At 39.1% G+C, this 20813-nt stretch overlaps 1 protein-coding gene across 1 annotated transcript in view; it reads right to left on the bottom strand.

Annotated features, from left to right (window-relative positions):
* Positions 1 to 20813, bottom strand: part of mamld1.L (mastermind like domain containing 1 L homeolog) — a 133112-nt gene that overhangs the window by 57152 nt on the left and 55147 nt on the right. The window contains 1 exon segment of the mRNA NM_001092523.1: positions 616 to 2271. Within this exon segment, the coding sequence (NP_001085992.1) occupies positions 616 to 2271 (1656 nt within the window).

Raw genomic sequence — 20813 nt, 5'->3', positions numbered from 1 at the left:
GATGAATGCCCCAAAGAGATGTCTATGCCCCTACCCTGCCTAAAAGCATCATTGACCTCCTTGAATGAGTTTATGATTTTAGTAGAATGTGTTCTTGCATTTCATGGAAAAGGTTGGAGATCACGGTTCTAGATGAAGCAATAGACACAAAACAGAAATATTCCATGCACACAGTTCAGTACCTCCATATGTCACAGTCAATAGACATATACATTAGTGGGTCCTAATTATACATATAAATAAGTAGGTCCTAATTATCACGTCAGTTTAATATATGTTTTTCTTTTTCTCACTGGTCCCTGCCCTGTCTATCATTTCATCAAAAACAATTACCCACCCATTCCAAAAAGACTATAACATTAATATTTGATATATTATATGCCCAACTTGTGCACAATAAGGTCTAGCTCTGGGGTGCAGACATAAGACCTGCAGACCGCATATGGAAATATAGTGTGTCATCTTTCTGTTCTGAGCAATCTTCTTTTATGACCTAAATCTGTAACAGGCTTTAAAATACTGAGGACGCCAGAAAGATGTGATGTATGTACAGTCATAGGAAAGGTGCTAGACATTTTAACCTGGCTATCACAACTGGAAAAACAGGGCACTCACCTGTCTGGCTTGGGAGGGTAAGCTGCTTGGCTGCATTTGTCTCTGCATGCGTGTTGGCTGCATTAACTGTCGTATCTGCTGCTGGAGAAACTGGCTGTTGCTGACCTGCTGTTGAGGCTGCTGTACAGATGGAGTTTGATGCTGTTGGAGATAATGAATTAGAGATCCAGGACCAGGAGACACATTCATTTTCTGTCCAGTAGAATCAGGTGCAAAATGAGACAGGGGTTTGGTGTTATTGAAAGAAAACTGATCATGTGCAACTGGCGTTTCATTGACGATGCCAGGTTGCAGGCCATTAGAAGACTGTTGCATGATCATGTTAAGGTTTTTTGACTGGTTTGTGGACATTGCCTTATAAAGTGAACTCTGCATACTTGGTTGGCTGCTGGAAGGAGGAATATTAGACATCAGTGCATTCTGGGGGCTAAATGGCTGTTGATGTAGTGCCGGGCTTGAAAGTTTTTCAGACTGATATGGTGGAGATGGCCCTGCATTGGAAGGCGTCATATTTCCCACAATGTTGTTCTGAGGGCTTTTGATGGCATTTGCTGGAATGTTACTTGAACTCCTGTTAGTCAACAAAGGGGCTTGTGGACTAAAGGGCTGCTGGTTAAGAGCTGGACTTGAAATCTTTTCTGATACATAGGGAGGTGAAGGTCTGCTGGTTGCATTGCTGGTGGAAGTCATGCTTGACAAGAGTGAGCTCTGTGAACCTTGCATATTATTTCCTTGTAAACCACTGGTGGTCATACCAGATACCATAACATTTTGTGGGCTAAAAGGCTGCTGTGGGGAGGACCCTGGCCTGTAAGTTGGGGAAAGACCTGCAGGTGAAATTGTTGGCCAGCTTGATGTCTGCACTTGCTGTTTGGCAGAAGTACCTTGCTTATTTGCAGCCAGTTGTTTCAGCTGTTGTGCATGCCAGTTGGTTCCAGGCATATTAGACATTGCTACAGGTAACCCAGATTGTGCCTGAGGCTTATTCTGAGCAGATGGTATGGGTGACTGTACTTGCTTATTTGCAGAAGGAACAGGAAAATTTGTTCCAGCAGATGAAGGTCTAATTTGGGGAGAACCAGCACTAACAGGATTGCATCCTGCTGGGAAATCCTTGTTAGAGATAGGGTTGTCCAAGTGAGAGGTTGTTTGAGGAGAAAGTTTAGGTGGTGTATTCAAACTAGGCTGAGAATGGCTTATAACAATAGGTTCCTCAGCCTTACTTCCCAATATCTTCTCGAGATCCAAATCATTTGGAGATGGATCAGGCATTTTGGTCAGTTCTTCAAGAAGGTCTTGCAGCTCTTGGTCCACAGATTGTAAATTGCTGGTCTTTTCTTCAAAAGATGCTTTCTGGTTTATTTCATTACTCTGTGGCACAGAATAGGGGGATGCCATATTTCTACCATTCATATGGTTACTCTCCATAACTACCGAATGACCACTCACCCCCATAGTAGCAGAATTTTGATTGGTTGTGAAAGGAGAGTGCTGTAATTCAGAGCAAGATATGCCAGAGCTGGTGTTTTGGCCCATAGAAAGTGTTACATCATCAAGGCAGAGTCTCTTGTTGTCACTTGAAAAAATAATATCATTCATGCTAGATGACCCAGGGGAACTGCCATCTTCCAGCTTTCTCTTTATGGATCCTTGCAGCTGAAAGAAAATAATGCAGATTATTGTAATTTGCACATTTGCAAAGAATATTGTATATTTTTAGAAATGTAATAGCAAGCAAAATAAAAGCACATATTTGTTGTTTAGGGATACTGTAATTCACAGCTGTAGTTCTAGTGCCATTCACTGAATACAAGATGATGTTAAGTTGAATTAGATACAATTTTAATTCAGTTTTACTAATAGCGTTGTGTAGAATAAACTAGATAAAGCTGTGTTTAATGTAAATTCAGTTCATTTGAGTAAAACGATCACATATTCAAGTACTGCATGTAGAGACACGCCACAAAAAGAAATGGATGATCGCTTTTTTTAATAGAAATATTGCCAAACAATAAGTACAATAAGGCTATTTGTGACCTCGCAAACACCTGTTGCCTTCCACAAAGTCATCTCTGTAGGTACGGTGCCACCCTGCAATATTATTGCTAACATCTAAGCCAGTAAGATTTTGAAGAACAAATAGAATTGCCTTTTGTGATATATCAGAGAAACAGCTCTATTATTACATTACTTAAAGGAGAAGGAAAGGCTAAAAGTAAGTAAGCCTTATCTATAAGGTCTATATAAATACACCAGTAAACCTTCAAAGTAATGCTGTTCTGAGTCCTCTGTCAAAAGAAACACTCCATTTCTTTCCTTCTATTGTGTACTCATGGGCTTCTGTATCAGACTTCCTGTTTTCAGCTTAAACCTCAAGGGCTAGGGCGTGAGCATGCTCAGTTTGCTCCTCTCCCCCTCCCTGCTGTAATCTGAGGCCAGAGCTATAAGCGAGCAGGGAGAGACTCGGACAGGAAGTGATGTCACACCAAGTTAATATGGCAGCTGCTATCCTAAACAAACAGAGAGCTTCTAGAGCTGTTTACTCAGGTATGGTAGAACATTCTACAGAATAAATATAGCATTCTAGCTTGCAGTATTGCAGCTAATCTATTGGCAATAAACTGCCTCCGTAGCTTTCCTTTTCCTTTAAAACACTCTATTATACGTCTAATGAAAATAAATACTAAAACATCAATTAAAAGCCTTATTGGTGTACATTACGTTTTTTATAGTCCAATAGCTGGTAAGGGAAAGCTTGTTATGATTTAAGTACTCTGCAACTGTTTACGAAAACACATCAAGTCGAAAGGCGTAAAGGTGTTTGAAAATAGAATGATGATGGAAGCTGCTAACATTTACATTAAAGAACTTCCTACAAAACAGGTGAAAACGATGACTGAGAAAATGTGAATGAAATCAGGTGAATTTAAAGGGAAAAAGGGAACAAACCCCCCATCATTTTTACTTGCAAGCCCCCTGCCCCCTAGTGCAGCTAACCATGCTTCTTAAAACAAGAGTAGGATTACAAACACATCACTGGCAAATAAATTATTGGCAACTAGAAGCATGCACGCTGGAGTCCAACTAGTGTTTCTGTCCCAATGCATATGCTCCTGCTTGGCAATCATTGGCAGTGACTCTGGGGCTGGAAGTGACACAGCGGTATCTACTGGTGCCAAAGACTAAATCCTATTTCACTGAAATGGACAAAGATCAACACTGGCTGAGAAATACTGATTAAGCAAAACTAAACCTATTGACAATGGAACACGGACCTATTGATTGTAGACTGTACTATACAAGCAGCTGCAAATGAGTGTTATTCATATTTTTGTTTCTTCATTAGACTACTGTGGTAATCAAAAAAACCCTTGTGCTGCTGCCTTCAATACAACTTTAAACAAACATGTCGGTAAAAGTTCCAGGAGAACTAAAGACTTTAAGAAGGTCAGGAAAGTGTACAGTGTTGACATCAGATTTTCTATCAATAAGCCTACTGAAGCACACTGCACTGAGCCGATCTGAACATAAACTGACTGATAATACATGACAATAGCTTAAACAAAAGTAGATACTGCATGCATTGTTAAACAACTCCAGGCAATATCTGGGAACTTTTATATGAACACATCGTAGATTGGTGTAGCTTCAATGTTTGGGTTTTGGGTACTTTACACTTAATTTATCAATTTCATATTTGTTTTTTGTGTACTTTACACTTAATTTGTTAATTTCTAAGTTTGCCAGAGTCCGTGGGACAAAACATATCTGTGTTTTCTAATCAAAGGAGGGAAACTATATCTCATCTGGCTTTGGGTTGGCTTGGGTGCTTAAGGGACAGTTTGGCAGACTTCTTCGTCAATATTCCTGAAATTAATTTTCAGGGTTTGGGACAGAGATTTTGATACTGCTGGATATGATGAGCCTAGAGGTGGCCATACACTTGACAACTGGCAAGGCATCCTACTGACCGACCCAAAAGAGCCAAATGAAGAGAAATTGGACGACTTGGCCATCCAAAGGGCTGCCATTAAAAAGGATTGAAGATTGCCTGTCAAAACTGCCACCACAAGGTGACATATGTGCCCACACACATAAATTGTCCAAACCATCATAACATTAAAGAAGATAGTCCACAGTTAAAAGTGAACTCAAGATAGTAGTCCAAAATTAAAATTTTAACATAACTTTAATTTGTTTTTTCGCAATTAAAACAAAATACACACCATATTATAGTTGAATGCTGAATGTACATGTTTCCTTTTAAGAAACAGTTTTCTCACAATACAGACACCAGGACACAGTCAAGCATGGGTCTTCAGTGACATCTTCAGGAATGTATATTACTTTTACATTTTTTAAAAAACTCTTACGAGGTTTTTTTAATACACCAGTTAATTCATTGCCATATATAAAAGACACATGTTTACACAAAGCAGAAACATAACTGAGCAGAGCCCAAAATTCCAATCTACTGTTAGTGCCATTATGTGCAGGGGCTGCAGTTATGGCTATGACCTAGGTGTCAGCTTGATTAATCGGTCATTAGCACCACTGCTTCAAATAATGAGGAAAAATCTTTATAGCCCACAAGAGCAACAAACACCGAAACTGAATCAGTGAGAAGTTAACATGACACAAACAAGGCAACAGCAGCAAGAACAAGGGACCTTGAAAGCTTGCACCTTATAGCTAGCCAATAAATACATCATTCTTGCTCCAGTTATTTCCACTGGAGTCTAACATGGGGCTTGCCTGAGCAACTCCTTTGTGTGGAACATATTTACAATTTATTTAGGCTTACTTCACACTTAGAGATTTTATTGTGACAGCCAAAAATGTTACATTTTGGAGATGAACATGAGTGTGCCCATCTTGAAAATCTGATGTCTATGCGGAGGAGAGATTTTTTGGGAGGGTCCTGCATTCATGTATGTATCAATGGAAACATGTGTGTGCCACTGAAAGAGGACATGGTGCATAAAGGACAAGCACAATTTCTTTCCAAAGAGTGATACATATAGCCTTGCCTCCTGAACAATGATGAGGTGCTCATACATTTTAATAGCCTCCCTGCAGGTATGCGCTTGTCTATTTATAACCAACTTCCACTGTTATATGGCTTATCACTTCCTTTGCATACCATTACATTTGAATAAATTCATCAGAGCAGTGAATCTGTTTCTAGATAAAGACAAATCTTTTACACATTCCCAATCTATGTCCTTTTTTTGTTCTACAGCAATTAATGAGCTGGGTGTTGGATATATACAGTCAAAAATCTTCTGTATCTGAGTTCCTTATCTACTGATACTGTGTATCACCGAGCCAATAAAAAGGCAACTACAGGGGGGACCTTAATTTAAGAGTGTGGTTTTAAGACAGGGTTTGACACCTTTAGGGCAGGGGCACACTGGCAGATTCATGGAGATTTAGTCACCTGGCGACTAATCGCCTCTTCTGCGGGACGACAATCTCCCCGAACTGCCTTCCCCCTGCTATAATGAGAAAACGCCTGCGCCAATGCACTTGAAGTCGCCTGACGTTTCCTCCTGACCATGGCAGGTTGTATGGCAAATAATGATATATATATTATATATATGCAGGGCCAAATAATGATATATGGAAAGGCAGTAGTTATTTTAATATGAACCAGCACAGGACCAGTTACACCGCTGAAACATTCAGTCATGTTTTTCCCTTTCCACAGTAAAGTGACTTTTTAATCAAATTCAACAATATGACTCACTCAAGGCTAACAGCACCAGAAGCTACAACGGGGAAATATTTCTGAGAAATACTTTTGTTTTCTTTGTGTCGTGATGAAAACCACACACTTGCTAATATAAATTTACAGTGTTTACACAACACAGACCATTTTGATTTGCGAGTAAGTAGGCTTTGCCTCCAGTAAATGTCATCAAACAACATGTTACTAAGCTCGAGCTATCTACTCTCTGCATGTAGATTAGAGGCATTGAAAATAAAACAGCCCTTTGGTAAAATGCGCTGGTTTACAAGGACCACCAACAGTAGTTGTTCTTTGCTAGTATGCAGTGGCAACTTCGGAAAACAAAGTGCTCCGAATGCCATCCTACCGCCAATTTAGATTCTAGCCGGCGGGGAGGCAGTTGGGGGAGACAAATCGCCCAAAGAAGAAGCGATTCTCCCCCAGTAGCTTTGTTTGCCCCTGCCCTTAAAGCTTTGGACAAGTCATTTTTTGCAAGGTGATTTCGTTTTGCAATCAGCTTTTGTTCGGCATTCAGATATATCATTTGTGGAGGAGTCGGAATTTCGCCTGATCGAAAAGTTATGGAATCAGGGCATTCTTAATATATAGTCATAGTAGCTTTTAAAAACACACTTTTAAAAGGGCATAATAATTAAAAATAAAACCAAGTAAAATAAAGTGGCAGCTTGTATGTATGGCACTACTAAACTGAAGTGCTCTATCATGTCCGACTTACAGTTCTATAGCTTCTCAAGCTCCAGTTCTCAGCTGTAAGGCCACCAATCTGACATTCCATGACTACTGCCGTTCCCAGGCAAATTGAGCAAATTAATTCAGTACATTCAGCCCTTTCAGACTTTATCCAAAAGCACCTGGACCATATCGATAAGGCTTCACCGTGATCAGAGCGCCCATTTAGCTAGAACAGATGCATGAAATTTAAATTACATCTGACAGGGATAAGTCAATTTGAAATATAAAAGAAGGGCAATGAGTAAAGTGGGTATTAAAGAAGCAATGAAAAGGCTGTTTGGCTGGAACAAGAGGCACTCATCTGCGGTCGCATTTCTTTTGCATGTCAATTTCAAGAGCATTGTGTGCATTTACTTAATGCATTGATTGTAGAAAGTCAGAAAGTGAAGATTTAATGTGTTCTCCATAAAACCAACATTTCTCAAGTGAGTAAAGAACAGAGACATTTTTTCCACTGCTTTATTTATTCCAGAAACCTGCTGGTTTCTGACCTTTGTTTGTGGCAATTATCAGCAGAACGCACTAATCTCAGAGAGAAAGCTCTCATTTCTAACAGCAGGAAATTGAAATCTAACAGCTCTGCATAAAATAGGCTCAAACCCCCATACTAACACTCTCAGAGATTCTCAAGGTTATTTCAAGGTTGAACCCTTGAGCGTGGAATATTCTGTATAATATAATGTAACTAAAGCCCTGGTATATTATATAAGTAAGGTTATACTCGATTTACATTTTGATTTTAGGATTTTGCCAAATTCCATAATTGTTTGTATGATTTATCATTGTTAACTGTATCATAACTTTTGTTACCTTGTTATGTCAATGAAATATTCAGACAAATATGATTTTCACTCACAATAACAAACTTCACAATATCATATACTGTAAATTCTAATCTCAGGGTAAGTGCACTAACATTTTACAATGCAAATTATGCTTCTGTGAGTATTTGGGATTTTATTAGGTTTTGTCTACTAATGTTTTTCCACTGCTATATATGGGAGGTCATCAGCCAACCCAAAACTGCTTAAAGCTCAACCTCTCTGTTGTGATCCATTCACTACACCTAAAGGTGGCCATACACGGGCCGATAAAAGCTGTCGACAGACCAAGTTGACAGCTTATTGGCCCGTGTATGGGGCCCCCCGACGAGCTTCCCCGGTCGAGATCTGGCAGAAAGTCGGCCAGATCTCGATCGGATGGGACAAAAAATCCCGTCGGATCACGGCTGCATCTGTTCGTTGATGCGGTCCCGCGATCTGACCGCCCGTTCCCCATGCGTTAGGATCCGATCTTTGGGCCCTAGGGCCCACGATCGGATCAGCCCGATTATTGGCCACCTCAAGGTGGGCATATCGGAGAGAGATCCGCTCGTTTGGCGACATCGCCAAATGAGCGGATCTCTCCGTGTATGGCCACCTTAAGGGTTGACCCCCAGTTGTGGGTAAAATGTAGAACAATGCTTCCCTTGTCTGTCACTGGATCCAAAGGGGGATTAAACAAATATATCTGAACGCTGCAGAGTCACCAATACCATCACACCTACCTTTATAAATGATACCAACTGTGGGGTATGCAAAATGACTGCGATTGTGAACCAGTTTTGCTTCGTATCCACAAAGCCAAACTGGGTACACATATGGTCATTCATAGAAAAATGATGTAAATGAAACCCCTATATATAAATATGGTTAAGACTGTGAAAGAAGAACACTGAATTTGAATGGGAACTTGCCTTAAAATGATACAGGGACACACGTGGATACAAGTACATCCACATGCCCCTTGTCAGAAACCATTGTGCATGAGGATTTGTAATATAAAAGCTGATTAATTAATATTGCTTCTATTTCAGCTGCTTATTTACATTTTAGAGGGCAGCCTGTTCTAGCGGCACACAATAACCAATGTGCTGTGAATGCTAAGGAGAAACAGGAAGCGTTTGTTAATTCCTCATTTAATCTCATGTCTGCAGTCTGATTTCTTCATAAAAATTTCGGTAGTCGGATCAGTAGGGAGTGAGTCGCCCTCGTGCTTCTTTCTGTGCATTTGGCATTTGTGCTGATTGTATTTATGACACAGAAAGACCGAGTGTTAATCATATTAGTCTGCTTAGAGAGCCTGACCCAAATCACTTCAACGTGTGAGGTGAGTGAAGGAGAAAAATGCTGGAAAAATATCATCAAAAAGATGCAAAGAAGAAATATAGATATTGGTACAAATGTATAGTTAATTACTGTCAACAGCTTCAAAAACACTGGCAAGGAAACCCATCCATAAATATAAGCTTTGTCTAATGAATATCTGACATAAGAGTTGATGTAACTGAAGCAAACTTGCAGTGATCAGGTAAGGCATGTACTTTCATACTGCTTAACCAAATATTATGCATACTGCTCAGGGCTTAATGCAGAGGAGGCATAGTTCAATTGAATGGAAGGGGGCTTATTACATTGGGGTGCGAATTAGATTGATGGGAACCATGACCAAAAACTCCTCAGAGGCATGGGTGATTTACACTTTGCAGTGTGCAAAATGCAATTTAGATGCCAGGTTTTTTACACACAATTCCATTGCCATTTGTCCAAGGGTACCGTTGCATCTATTGCATCAAAACGGTTGCAACGGTGCTTCAGTTTTGATGTATATCAGTTGCAAGCTGCACCTAGCATTTCCAGAGTAATGGCTGCATCACTCCTGGAGCATGCATTCAAAATTACATTTGCATCTATTTTGAGTGCAAGTCTGGAGTGCTTATTGATGCAAGCCAGTGTGGGAACCCTTGAGCTACTGACAGGTCCAAAGTGAAGGTATCTCCAGGATTTCTGAGCATCGGTAGGCAGGCTTGAGCATCATTCATCAGAAAAGTCAGGATGGATGCTATTTGCACCAATATATAAGCACATGAAGCATAATACAGCCTCAGTTTGTTTGCTAGTCTTGCTAAGTATACTGTTATTATTCATTATTGATAGAGATTAAACATTATTCACATCAGTCCCTGTCCCACAAATATACTATGGGTAATTTTAATAGGAGCCAATTAACCTGCCTTTATGTTTTTTTTGGAATGTGGGGGGAAATAGGAGTCCATGACTAAGTACCATGTAGGTAAGAAATGTGTAGGACCTATGGAGATGCATTTATACTTTTAATTATGATTAATAAAGACTCTTTTTAACTTTTACTTTTGGCCCTGTGGATCATTCTGAGTGCCGGATAGCCCTATCTCTTTGCTCTGTATATCAGTTTTCCGCTCCCTAAAGATGGGGGTCTGGGGCTGGTGCACCTGGACCACACAATCAACTTGGTGAGCTATTTACCTTTTTTCCTTTTCCTTCTCATCATTTTTTGTTGGGAAATAGGCGTCGCCAGAGGAAACCATGCAGACAAGAGAAAAACATACAAAAGAAGGCATTTGTAAGACGCGCTGGGAGAGTTCGGTGTTCTCTTACCTCCCGGGAAGTCTCGTCTGAAGAGTATGTGCGCAGGCGCGCACTTCCACGTCTTCTTTCGCGCAAAGCGTCGTGACATCATGAATTAGGCGTTGGATTCGAATTTGGAGCCAAATTAGCTTTAAAGCTACAGTATTCCATTTTGTGAGTGCCCAAGCTAGGCTTCAGTTTACTGTTCCTACTCAAGCGTATTTTCTATCTGATAATTTGTTTTTGTTTTTTTACTTCTGCCTGCCCTTGATTCTTCAATTAATCTACTTGTTCGCAAGAGTGTGCGAACAAGTAGATTAATTATAGATATTGGTTACCTTCAGTAGGGGTAACATTTGTTTCTGCACCTCTCGGTAATCTTTGAAAGTTTTGGTGTGCCCTCCATTCATTATTAATTGCCCTTGATTCTTCGCCTATTTAACAACGTCTATTCTAAATCCTTGCTGGTACCTCGTTTATGGACTATTTGCTAAAAATCTGCACTTCCTTGTTGGTTTTCCGCAGCAGAAAGCTTGGGGCCCCAAAAGGGCGTTGGTGACCACAGAGTTATCCTGTGCAACTGAGTGTACTCATCACTACGCAAGTTTTTGATAACGAGATTGTTACACCATTATTATGTTCCTTTAAGGGTCTGAAGGGTACTGAGAACTTCACTGAACAGACCTGACAAACCACTACATTAGCTTTTGAGAATGTGAATAAATATAGAAGCGGTTGGGGTTTAGCTATCATTTAGCCTAATGGGAAAAGCCAACATAAATATTGGACCGCATCAAGTTAAGAATATAAAATTGCAACATGTGATATCACACCATTGCTGCAGTTACTAAATAATTCTAAATTAACCCCATAGTCAGGGGCGTTTCAGGCAGCAGCTCCACAGACGTTACCAGGGGCGGCAAAAAGTCGCTCCTAGTAACTTAAAGAGCCGAATTTCCGTTTTCTAAACCGGAAATTCAGCTTTTCTAGTGCAGAGAGCGCTCTCTGCGCTATCAATGCGGCCTGCACTGGACCCCCCCATCGGCTATTAATGTAAGCATGACGGGCGGCAGGGGGCGGCATTTCGAATAGTTAAAAAAAAATTTTAAATACTGAAATCCCAGGTTTTGAAATCCATGAATAGTTAGAGAGCTCAATAAAATGTATACGTTCCAAACACTTCCATGTTCCTCATTCAACAAAAGAAACCACAACAGAAATGGAACTTGAAACAGGCTCTTTGCTGACATTCAAAGAAGTCTTAAAAGTACAAAGATCAACAGGCTTGTGGTTTTTAAGACATTCGGTAGTGAGTATAAGAAATGGAGAGCACACAAGAGACTTCAGTTTTTCACTACAGATACTCATGCAATTATTATATATTGGAAGCAACAGACAAATCTGATGGCTTCAGTCACTGGCAGAAATCACAATTAGCATGCCATTACCGCCTTAATAAAATATTGCAAAAATGACATTCCAATTAAAGGACTATCATCAAAATGAGAGCTGTTTATTTATAATAGAAAAGATTTATGTAATGTTAGAAACAATTTAATGTTCAAAAAGCTACAGTAACTTGTTTTCATTGAATAGAACAGTGGGTTGTCATATTTGCTATATGCATGTCTTTTAAAAGAAGATATATATATTAAAGTAGTAACTGATAACAACCAATCAGCAGCTATAATTTCTGGGTGACCTGTTTAAGATCAAATATCTGATTAATTTCACCTTTGAATGAACTTTTAGGGGGTTATTTATCAAAGTCCGAATTTATCTCAATATTTTCTGAAAAAAAATCAGACCAAATCTGCACGGGTTTTTTGGGCTTATTTATTAATACACTTTCCCAAAAATTCTGTTTGCAGGATTTTCGCGATTTTTTAATCTGATTTTCACAATTTTTTTAGGATTTTTCACTTGAAAACTCAAAATTTTGCCCGAAAACTTCGGGGGGTGTTGCCAAAACCCCCAAAAAAATCGGACTTCTCCCATTGACTAATTGCAACATCGACAGGTCTGAGATGCCAGATTTTCTGATTCTGACTTTTCCCATCCTCTGGGTTTAATAAATTCTGAATTTTTTTTCGTGATTTTTGCATTCGGAGTTTAGTAAATAACCCCCTTAGTATGATGTAGAGAGTGATATTCTGAGACAATTTGCAATTGGTTTTCATTTTTTATTATTTGTGTTTTTTTTAGTTATTTAGCTTTTTATTCCGCAACTCTCCAGTTTGCAATTTCAGCGATTGGGTTGATAGGATCCAAATTAACCTAGCAACCATGCATTGATTTGCATAAGAGACTGGAATATGAATAGGAGTGAGTCTAAATAGAAACATGAGTAATAAAAAGTAGCAATAACAATACATTTAGGCTTACAGAGCTGGAAAAGATTTAGAAGAAGAAAGCAAATCATTTAAAAGCAATAAAAAAGAAAAATGAAGACCAACTAAAAAGTTGTTTAGAATAAGCCATTCCATGGTTGATCAGACAGATATTGTGACTTGTTAGCCCATATTTGACCACTTTTAGAAGGGTTATTTGAATCAGGGCCAACTCCCATGGGCTATATAAGAGACATTACCCAGTCCCATAACATAAAGTGTCAGCACTTTCACATAGTCATGCTTAAAAAACGGAAAAAACATGCGTCTGGCCCCTGGGCCGATTAAATTGCAAACAAGTAAACCGGCCACACGCGGGCATCTTAAACAGCATGGTCCTTAATTTAATGCTGTGTTTATAAGACTTAATATATGCAACGCTGGCTAAGACTTAATGCATGTAAACGGAGTGTAATGTGATTTCACTGAAAGCTGGATTATCGTGCTCAAATAATATGGTATTTGTTACGCTCTCTCCGAAGGGGATTTAGAAGAGGACAATTTCCCGGTGTTCATTCTTAAGAAAATCTAATAAACAAGGTGTTGTGATAACCATTCTGTACAATCTCATTTCAGTCCTGTGTTTAACAGCTTAATCCACCGTGATTAAATAACTTGTGTTTGGTTTCCTTCTGTACAATTACAAGTAATGGGTGAATACATGTTCTTCTGTGACTTGGGTGGGGAGGACGGCGGAAATTGCAGGTGAACAGAACACCATTGTTAAGGGGTTCAATAAAACACTAGAATGGAGGATCCTCTTCCCCCTAGAGCCCTCCTCTACAATGTTTCTCCTGAATTCTATGTCCATATTGGCTGCCTCACAACACAAGATTACTCTCTATGGCACAGGCCTTCTTCCCGAGAGGAAAAAACTCAGCACAATCAAACAACCCACTCGTTGCTGTCAGCCAGAATAAACAGAGGAGCTTGCAGTTAGTATAGTGCTAATGAAGGAGCAGGGATGGTGTGGGAGAAACCTCTTTAAAATCAATAGTAATGTTTTATTCTAGTGGTTTTTCCTATAAATCAATCAGAATCTAGCTTGCAGCATGAAAAAAGGGGTTGTTAAAGAGATTCTGGCACTTAAAAATCAATGTTTTTATTTTACGAGGGATGGTATCAGAACAATAACACACAAGCTGTGCCGTTTATGCCCCAATAAACACAACTACAAAAACATGTCTTTGTTTGTCCTGTCTGGATGTTGTTATAACATTTCTCAATCACTTCTATTATTAACCAAATGCTTACTAGAAACTGCAGGTCAGCTAACGTATCATATACTGATGATCAAATTGCAATGAATAAAAAGAATCCTCTCACTGGAAAAACTATAGAGAAAGCAAACCCTGCAGTTTCGGGGGGCCCCAGGGGACAGGGGTTTGCTATATAGAAATCCCCCTCTCCAGTCACTCTCATGCAGCAAAAGTTGCACACTCGCGAGTGAACATGTTGGATTGGGTCCAATAGGAGCTAGGGCTGGGCCCCTCCAAAGATTTTTTTGTGGAGGAGCTCAGCACCTTGTAGTTACGCCACTGAACCTTCTTCTCTCTAGAACCCTACAATAATGGATATTCCTGTATTAAATAAATATAGTAAATAAAAGCTGCTAAGTTTTTCTAGAAGTCAATAAGAATTAAAGATTTTAAGCAACTTAATTTTTTAAAAACTTTTTATTAGTTTTTTCATCATTGAAAATGAATAGAATCAGTTGATTTTCATTTGTGTGTCTTTTTCCACAACAAAACCAGTACTATTCTGTCCTAGTTTTTTCTCTTAAATATGCTAGTGCCTGAGAATAAAAAACGCCCAACTTATATCAATCGTAACAAAGAAACCGGTATACAGGCAATATGTAAAGATGTGTAAAAAGATGTGTAGAAGGTGATGATTTATAAAACGTTGGCACAATTATTAGAAAATATGTGTAGTAGTGGGTTGACAGTAAACAATATAAGGCACCCGACCCTAACCCGGCCTGGGCCAGATGCTGCCCTCTATATATAGACCCGAGTCCGCCCTGCCGTGATGTCACAAAAGGGGAGGTGTCGGGCGGAAGTCTATAAATTCCGGCGACGGAAGCCAGAACTGCTAGGTCGCGGGTGGGGAGAGCAGGAGAAGAGCCAGACCCGCCTGCAACCCATACTATTTGTGCAGGAGTCAACCTGATCCCGCCCAACCCGCGCATAAACCCACGGGGCCCGCACATCACTAGTCTCTTTTACACATTCTCATTGACTTGAGTGTTCTCAAGTAATCCTGGTCTACAGGCAGAAATATCTTCAATAACGAATGCATTCATCAGGATGAACGGGAGGTTGCCTTCAGCTTCAGGGCAGTTCGCTTAACATGATTTTCCCTGAAAAGAACATAACCGAGAACCCTATGTGCTTTCATCCTTGAAACGCACAGATGAATACTACACAAACAATGCTCTAAACAACAAAGAAAATCTTTATTTTACAAGTATTACTGACGGAACGTTTGACAGAATGTTTTACACGTGATAAAAGTTATAGATGTTATAACTAATATCGACAATTTCTGATCTTGTCTTTGACTGTTAAAATAATTTGCTTAGAGACCTGCTTTGTCTTTGAGTCTGTATGTTTTCCCCAGTACATCAGCGCAGTTGCTGTTGTATTTAGGCACAGAGTGGAGTTCAGGGAATTTAAAAGAGAGAAACACAACAGCCTGTAGGCTGACTGTTTAAAACTGATTTCTCCAAAACCCTATGCTGTTTTTAAACAAAAAGCAGACTTCAATATTTTATCCGATATCCAGAAATCATTGAAGGTCACCCCCCACATAGTCCTTAGACAATACCCCTTATCCAATAACCCTAGGTTTTCGAGCATGGTTAACAGGTCCCATACCTGTATAACTTTACATTTCCTTTATCTTGAAGGTTCATCAAGAGGTATGAGGCTGTCCTCCATTACTCCTGTCAAACACCCCCCCCGCCCCATTTATTTAACACTCCCCCAGTTACTTTTTATAAATTTAATGGCTATTGCACTGCATATTACTCTAGCTGAATGCAATGCCCACAGGGAATCTAAAACTGCCTCTCACTAAAACAGTTATACGTATTAAATATGCAATGATTCTTTACTGGCAACATTCTTGTCCTAGACACTCAAAGGTGATCTTGGGATACTAAAGCTGTAGAAGCAACAGCCAATCAAAGATTTATATCCATACTGCTACTTGAGCTCATAAGGGAATACAAGGATGTTCAGTGCTTTTTGCTTTAGATGTGCAGCTGTTGTAAATACATTCATATCTCCATAATACATTAAAAAGGTTTCTATGTACGTACAAAATGTTGTGAACTCTTGTTTTTGGGTCAGCTTAAATGGCTTTACAGATTTAAGCAGAACCTTCCTGTTGTAAAATAAATCATTTCCCCATCAGCATGAATTTATTGGTACGGAATCGGATCATACAAATCCCACTGAAGCTGAAGTCTCCATAGTCAGTGAACGTACTATATTATTTCAGTTTGGAGAAACTTGCAACTATTTTCAGCATCCATATAGGAGTCAATATGGAAACTAATGGGGCATAGTGTGCTCCTATAAACCCATATCAAGCAATCAGCAGTTGCTGGTCTACTATTTAGAAGAAATCATCAAATGATTGGTTGCTATAAACACTTGAAACTAATCATTATTGGTTTGGAATCATTATTCCAAACCATTCTTCCTGTTTCTAGAAATGTCATTCCGCCCTTATATGAGATTATAAAATAAAATGAAAAGATAGGGAGCCTAAGCAGCACCCATTAATGATTGTGTGGTTTTACCAGTACTGTTGAACTACAACTTTTTGTTGGATAACTCTGTATTGTTCTTAATCTTATTTCAGGGCATGATAACTCCTACCCCCACCCCCCTAATGGGATTTCCAGATGAGGAATAAGATGAATAGCCGGTCACCGCTGCTTCCTTCCTTCTACTAAACTGGTTTTTATCCCTCAGCGTAATTAGTAATTCAAGCATTTTCTCTTTGTTTTAAAGACTTTATAGTTACATTTCAGAGGCAGCTAAAAAAGTCAGCAGTTTTCCATTTCTAGAACCAGTTGCTCCTTCTTATGAAGGTGTCTCACAGCACAGGCATATTCAATTTCTAATATAATAATATATCGTATGACAAATTTGGTTTGAAATGGCAGCAAAGTTCAATAATAGGTTTTTATTATTACACCCTCCGTTTTGGCTGCTCTAAATCAATGATTATCAGAGGAGTGGGTGACAGTTCAGGCGCACCCAACACTCACTCTTGCAGAGCTAGTTGCTTAACACTAAAAGTGGCTTTCCTTTCCTTTCATCTAGAATGCATTGTAGCCCACCCGGCCTTTGTTGAGCAATTTATTAGCGCTCCAGTGTCTGGGAATGCTGTAAACATAATCATTTGATTAATGGTACAGCCAAAAAGTGCCAATTGCACAGTGAATTTACCATTACCAACCAATCAAATTGTCAGATTGATCAGAACTAATTGCATCAGACCAATAGTCCCAATTCTCTAAGAGTCAGTGTATAACACTTCATTAGTTAAAGTATTAATTGCTGCCTTGCAGAACTGGGTACATATCAGGGAGTTTGCATATTGTGATGGTGACTATGTGGGTTTATCTTTCTTTTATGTAGCATATCACTTTACTAATGTTTTCATTGTTCATATCATGACCCCGTGCAACGTACAAATAAAGTGGGGAGTGTAGTTAAATGGAAAAAGAATGCATCAATAAGGCAATGAAAAAATGCCCCCTAGTGAATAAATTATTGTTACAGAATGTGTCTGTTTGTCTTTGCCAAGCATTCATAACTGAAAGTATTGATGGGTTTTAGTTAAAGTCAGCTAAAAAACACACACACATAGTCCTCTGCTAAAAGTGACTCTGGTAGGCTGGACACTCTATGGAGCACCCTCTTCATCCGTAACTTAGTTTCAGCCACTTCATATCCCTTTTAATATAGCAGAACTCCAAAACATTCCTAGGAACATAAATTGCAAGTTCCAAAATCAGGTAATATTATTAATTTAAAGATGTCATTGGTGTTCCCAAGTGGCACCCACCTGTAAACCCTATCATCTGTCATAAATAGAGTGGTGGTGACAGGTAAACTGATGCGACTGCATGATTTTCTTTGCATTGGTGGTATCCCTTTAAATATATTTTTTTACCACTGCTGCCTATTAACATAGTGATACACTGTTATTCATCCACATGTACAGAAATCCATTCTGCAAGTTCCTTTATACAAATCATTATTTAACTTCCTAAAATGAACCTTGAGTAAAATCCCCAAAAGAAACAGGAAGTTATTCATTAATAGAACAAGGAAACTGGGGGGATTATTCCATAAAAACTCCCTAATATCAGCTCAAGGCCTAAGGAAAACATCTTTGTATTATCATTAGCCCAATGAATTCAAATCCAACGTGCAGTTTTTTCAAAATGTATTCACAAAAACGTTGATATAAGCTGTTACTATACTATCTTGACTTACTACATGCATGAGTAAGTTCCCCAGTAACACGAAACGCATTAGGCCTTGTCCTGGTTTATTTTTGAGTTTTTTAAGAATACTTACTACATGCATCTTGCTCTTTTTGGAAGGAAACTAGAGCACCCACAAAAGCATGGGGAGAACACAGAAATTCCTTGCAGACCAGTGTCCAGGCTGGAATCAAACCTGGGACTCAAGGCCTGCAAGGCAGCAGCTCTAACAAGCAATCTGTAGATCCTGACAAATGCCTGCTGTAAGATGCCAAAGACAGTAACTATTTATTAAGCCTGGGGGGGAAGGGGGGGTCTGTTGGGCCTTTGTGTGCCTGAAATGCCAGGGCCTATTTGTATTACAGTCTAGACCCGTATTGTGCCACCGTGCTGGGATATTAAAAAAATCGCAAAGCAGGAGAATCATGGAACATTTAAAAATATGTTAAAGGGGAAACAGGAACGGTCAATCTTGCCATCTGCAGGTCCATGGCACTTTAACCTCACTGGGCAAGATACTCGATAATCCAACACTTGGCCGTTCCTGACAGAAAGGGCTTAATAACAGAATGTTTTTCTGCCCTCATTTTTAGTAGGAGTTCATACTTGACATCACTGCTTTTAGGGAGCTTTCAAAAAGTGCACAGCCTTCACTAGACTACATTTCCCAGCATCCCTTAGGTTGAAGAATGATGTGATCTAGAGAGCTGTGCCTTCAGCCATCGCATGTTATGGCTTAAGCCTTGCCTTTCCTTTTTTCGGTGCTTGGGAGAATATGCGAGGAGATGAAAAGAGCTAATGCATCTCATCTCTCCGCTGGGTCATGGCTCTCTAATAAGATGGCACAGCAGTGTTATGCTTGCCAGCATTCCCAAAGTTCATTCTTTGGCAAGATTTCTACCTCACTGAGAAATGCCATTTGTTATATAAGAACGGATCTTTTTACTAAAGCCAAAAAGTCACAAAATGCCCCATCATCTCTTTGGTCTGGATGTCACAGCACAGTAGGTTAATGGAGCTGGGATTTGCTTTAATGAGGTGTTTGATTTGCGCTGTTGTCATCCCATTTGGCAGAACTGAGAGAGATGGCATTTATGTTCTGCACTTGTATTTCCCAACTTGACACTTACGCTGAACACTTCCTCTATAAAGAATCTCCTTGCTGTACAGATGCTATAGGCATTTGTACTGAGCCAGCAGCACATTGTATAACACGAGGGAAGGAAGCAAAAAAGACAGGAGAAAATTATTTTACCCTATTACAAATGTTATTTTTTAAAAAAATATGGACAGGGCAGTCAAAGGCCACTACATTTGTAGAAGTGCCTATATGCCGATACAATACATTCTGTGCTCAATGTATTGAGTCCATTATACTGGCCCTTTCACCATCAGCCGTGAAAGGTGTTGTTCACCTTTTAGTTAACTTTTAGTATGATGTAGAGTGATATTCTGAGACAAGTTGCAATTGTTTTTCATTTTTTATTATTTGTGTTTTTTCAGTTATTTAGCTTATTATTCAGCAGCTCTCCAGTTGGCAATTTTAGCAATCTGTTTGCTAGGGTCCAAATGACCCTAGAAACGATGCATTGATTTGAATAAGAGACTGGAATATGAATAGGAGAGGACCTTACTAGAAGGATGAAAAATAAAGAATAGCAATAATAATAAATGTGTAGCCTTACAGAGCATTTGCTTTTTAGATGGGGATCAATGACACCCATTTGAAAGCTGGAAAGAGTCAGGAGAAAAAGGCAAACAATTATAAAACTATAAAAAATAAATAATGAAAGGAAAAGTTACTTAGAATTGACCATTCTATTTCATACTAAATGTTTACTTAAAGGTGAACCACCCCTTTAATAAAAATGGGATGATTAAAAGATTAAAAATAATAATGATAAACTAGCTCTAAATTCACATAGGAAAGATATTAATATTGGCAAATAATTGAAAAAAGAGGAAAAAAATAAAATGTAAAAAGTTGCATAGATTTGATAAGCAACATAATAAAAACTTATTTCAAGATGAACCTACACTTCAAGCTTATTAACTGATGTTTTGTCTCTTTCTTCTGGTGTAGACTTTCCTCACCAGCCAGTCTCCAGCTTGGCCAGAAATGGAATGAGTTTAACCATGCCACTCTGCCTTTCTTACACTAGATAAGCCAGTAACATTTTCCTCCTAACCCTTATGAACTGCATCTTGTGACACAATTTCCCCTGGACTTATTCATTCATTGTATTCATGATGTTACAAAATGTACCACAGGCCTAAAAAGGAACACATAGTCATATATACAAACTGCCAAGACAAACTGAGCTGACACTAACAGGTTCTGGTCAGATCTGACAAGTAAAGACCACAGGTCCAGGTTCAGTCTGCAG

The sequence above is a fragment of the Xenopus laevis genome, chromosome 8L, assembly GCF_017654675.1.
Source record: "Xenopus laevis strain J_2021 chromosome 8L, Xenopus_laevis_v10.1, whole genome shotgun sequence".
Classification (NCBI taxonomy): Eukaryota; Metazoa; Chordata; class Amphibia; order Anura; family Pipidae; genus Xenopus; species Xenopus laevis.
This window is presented reverse-complemented; position numbering and strand designations above follow the sequence as displayed.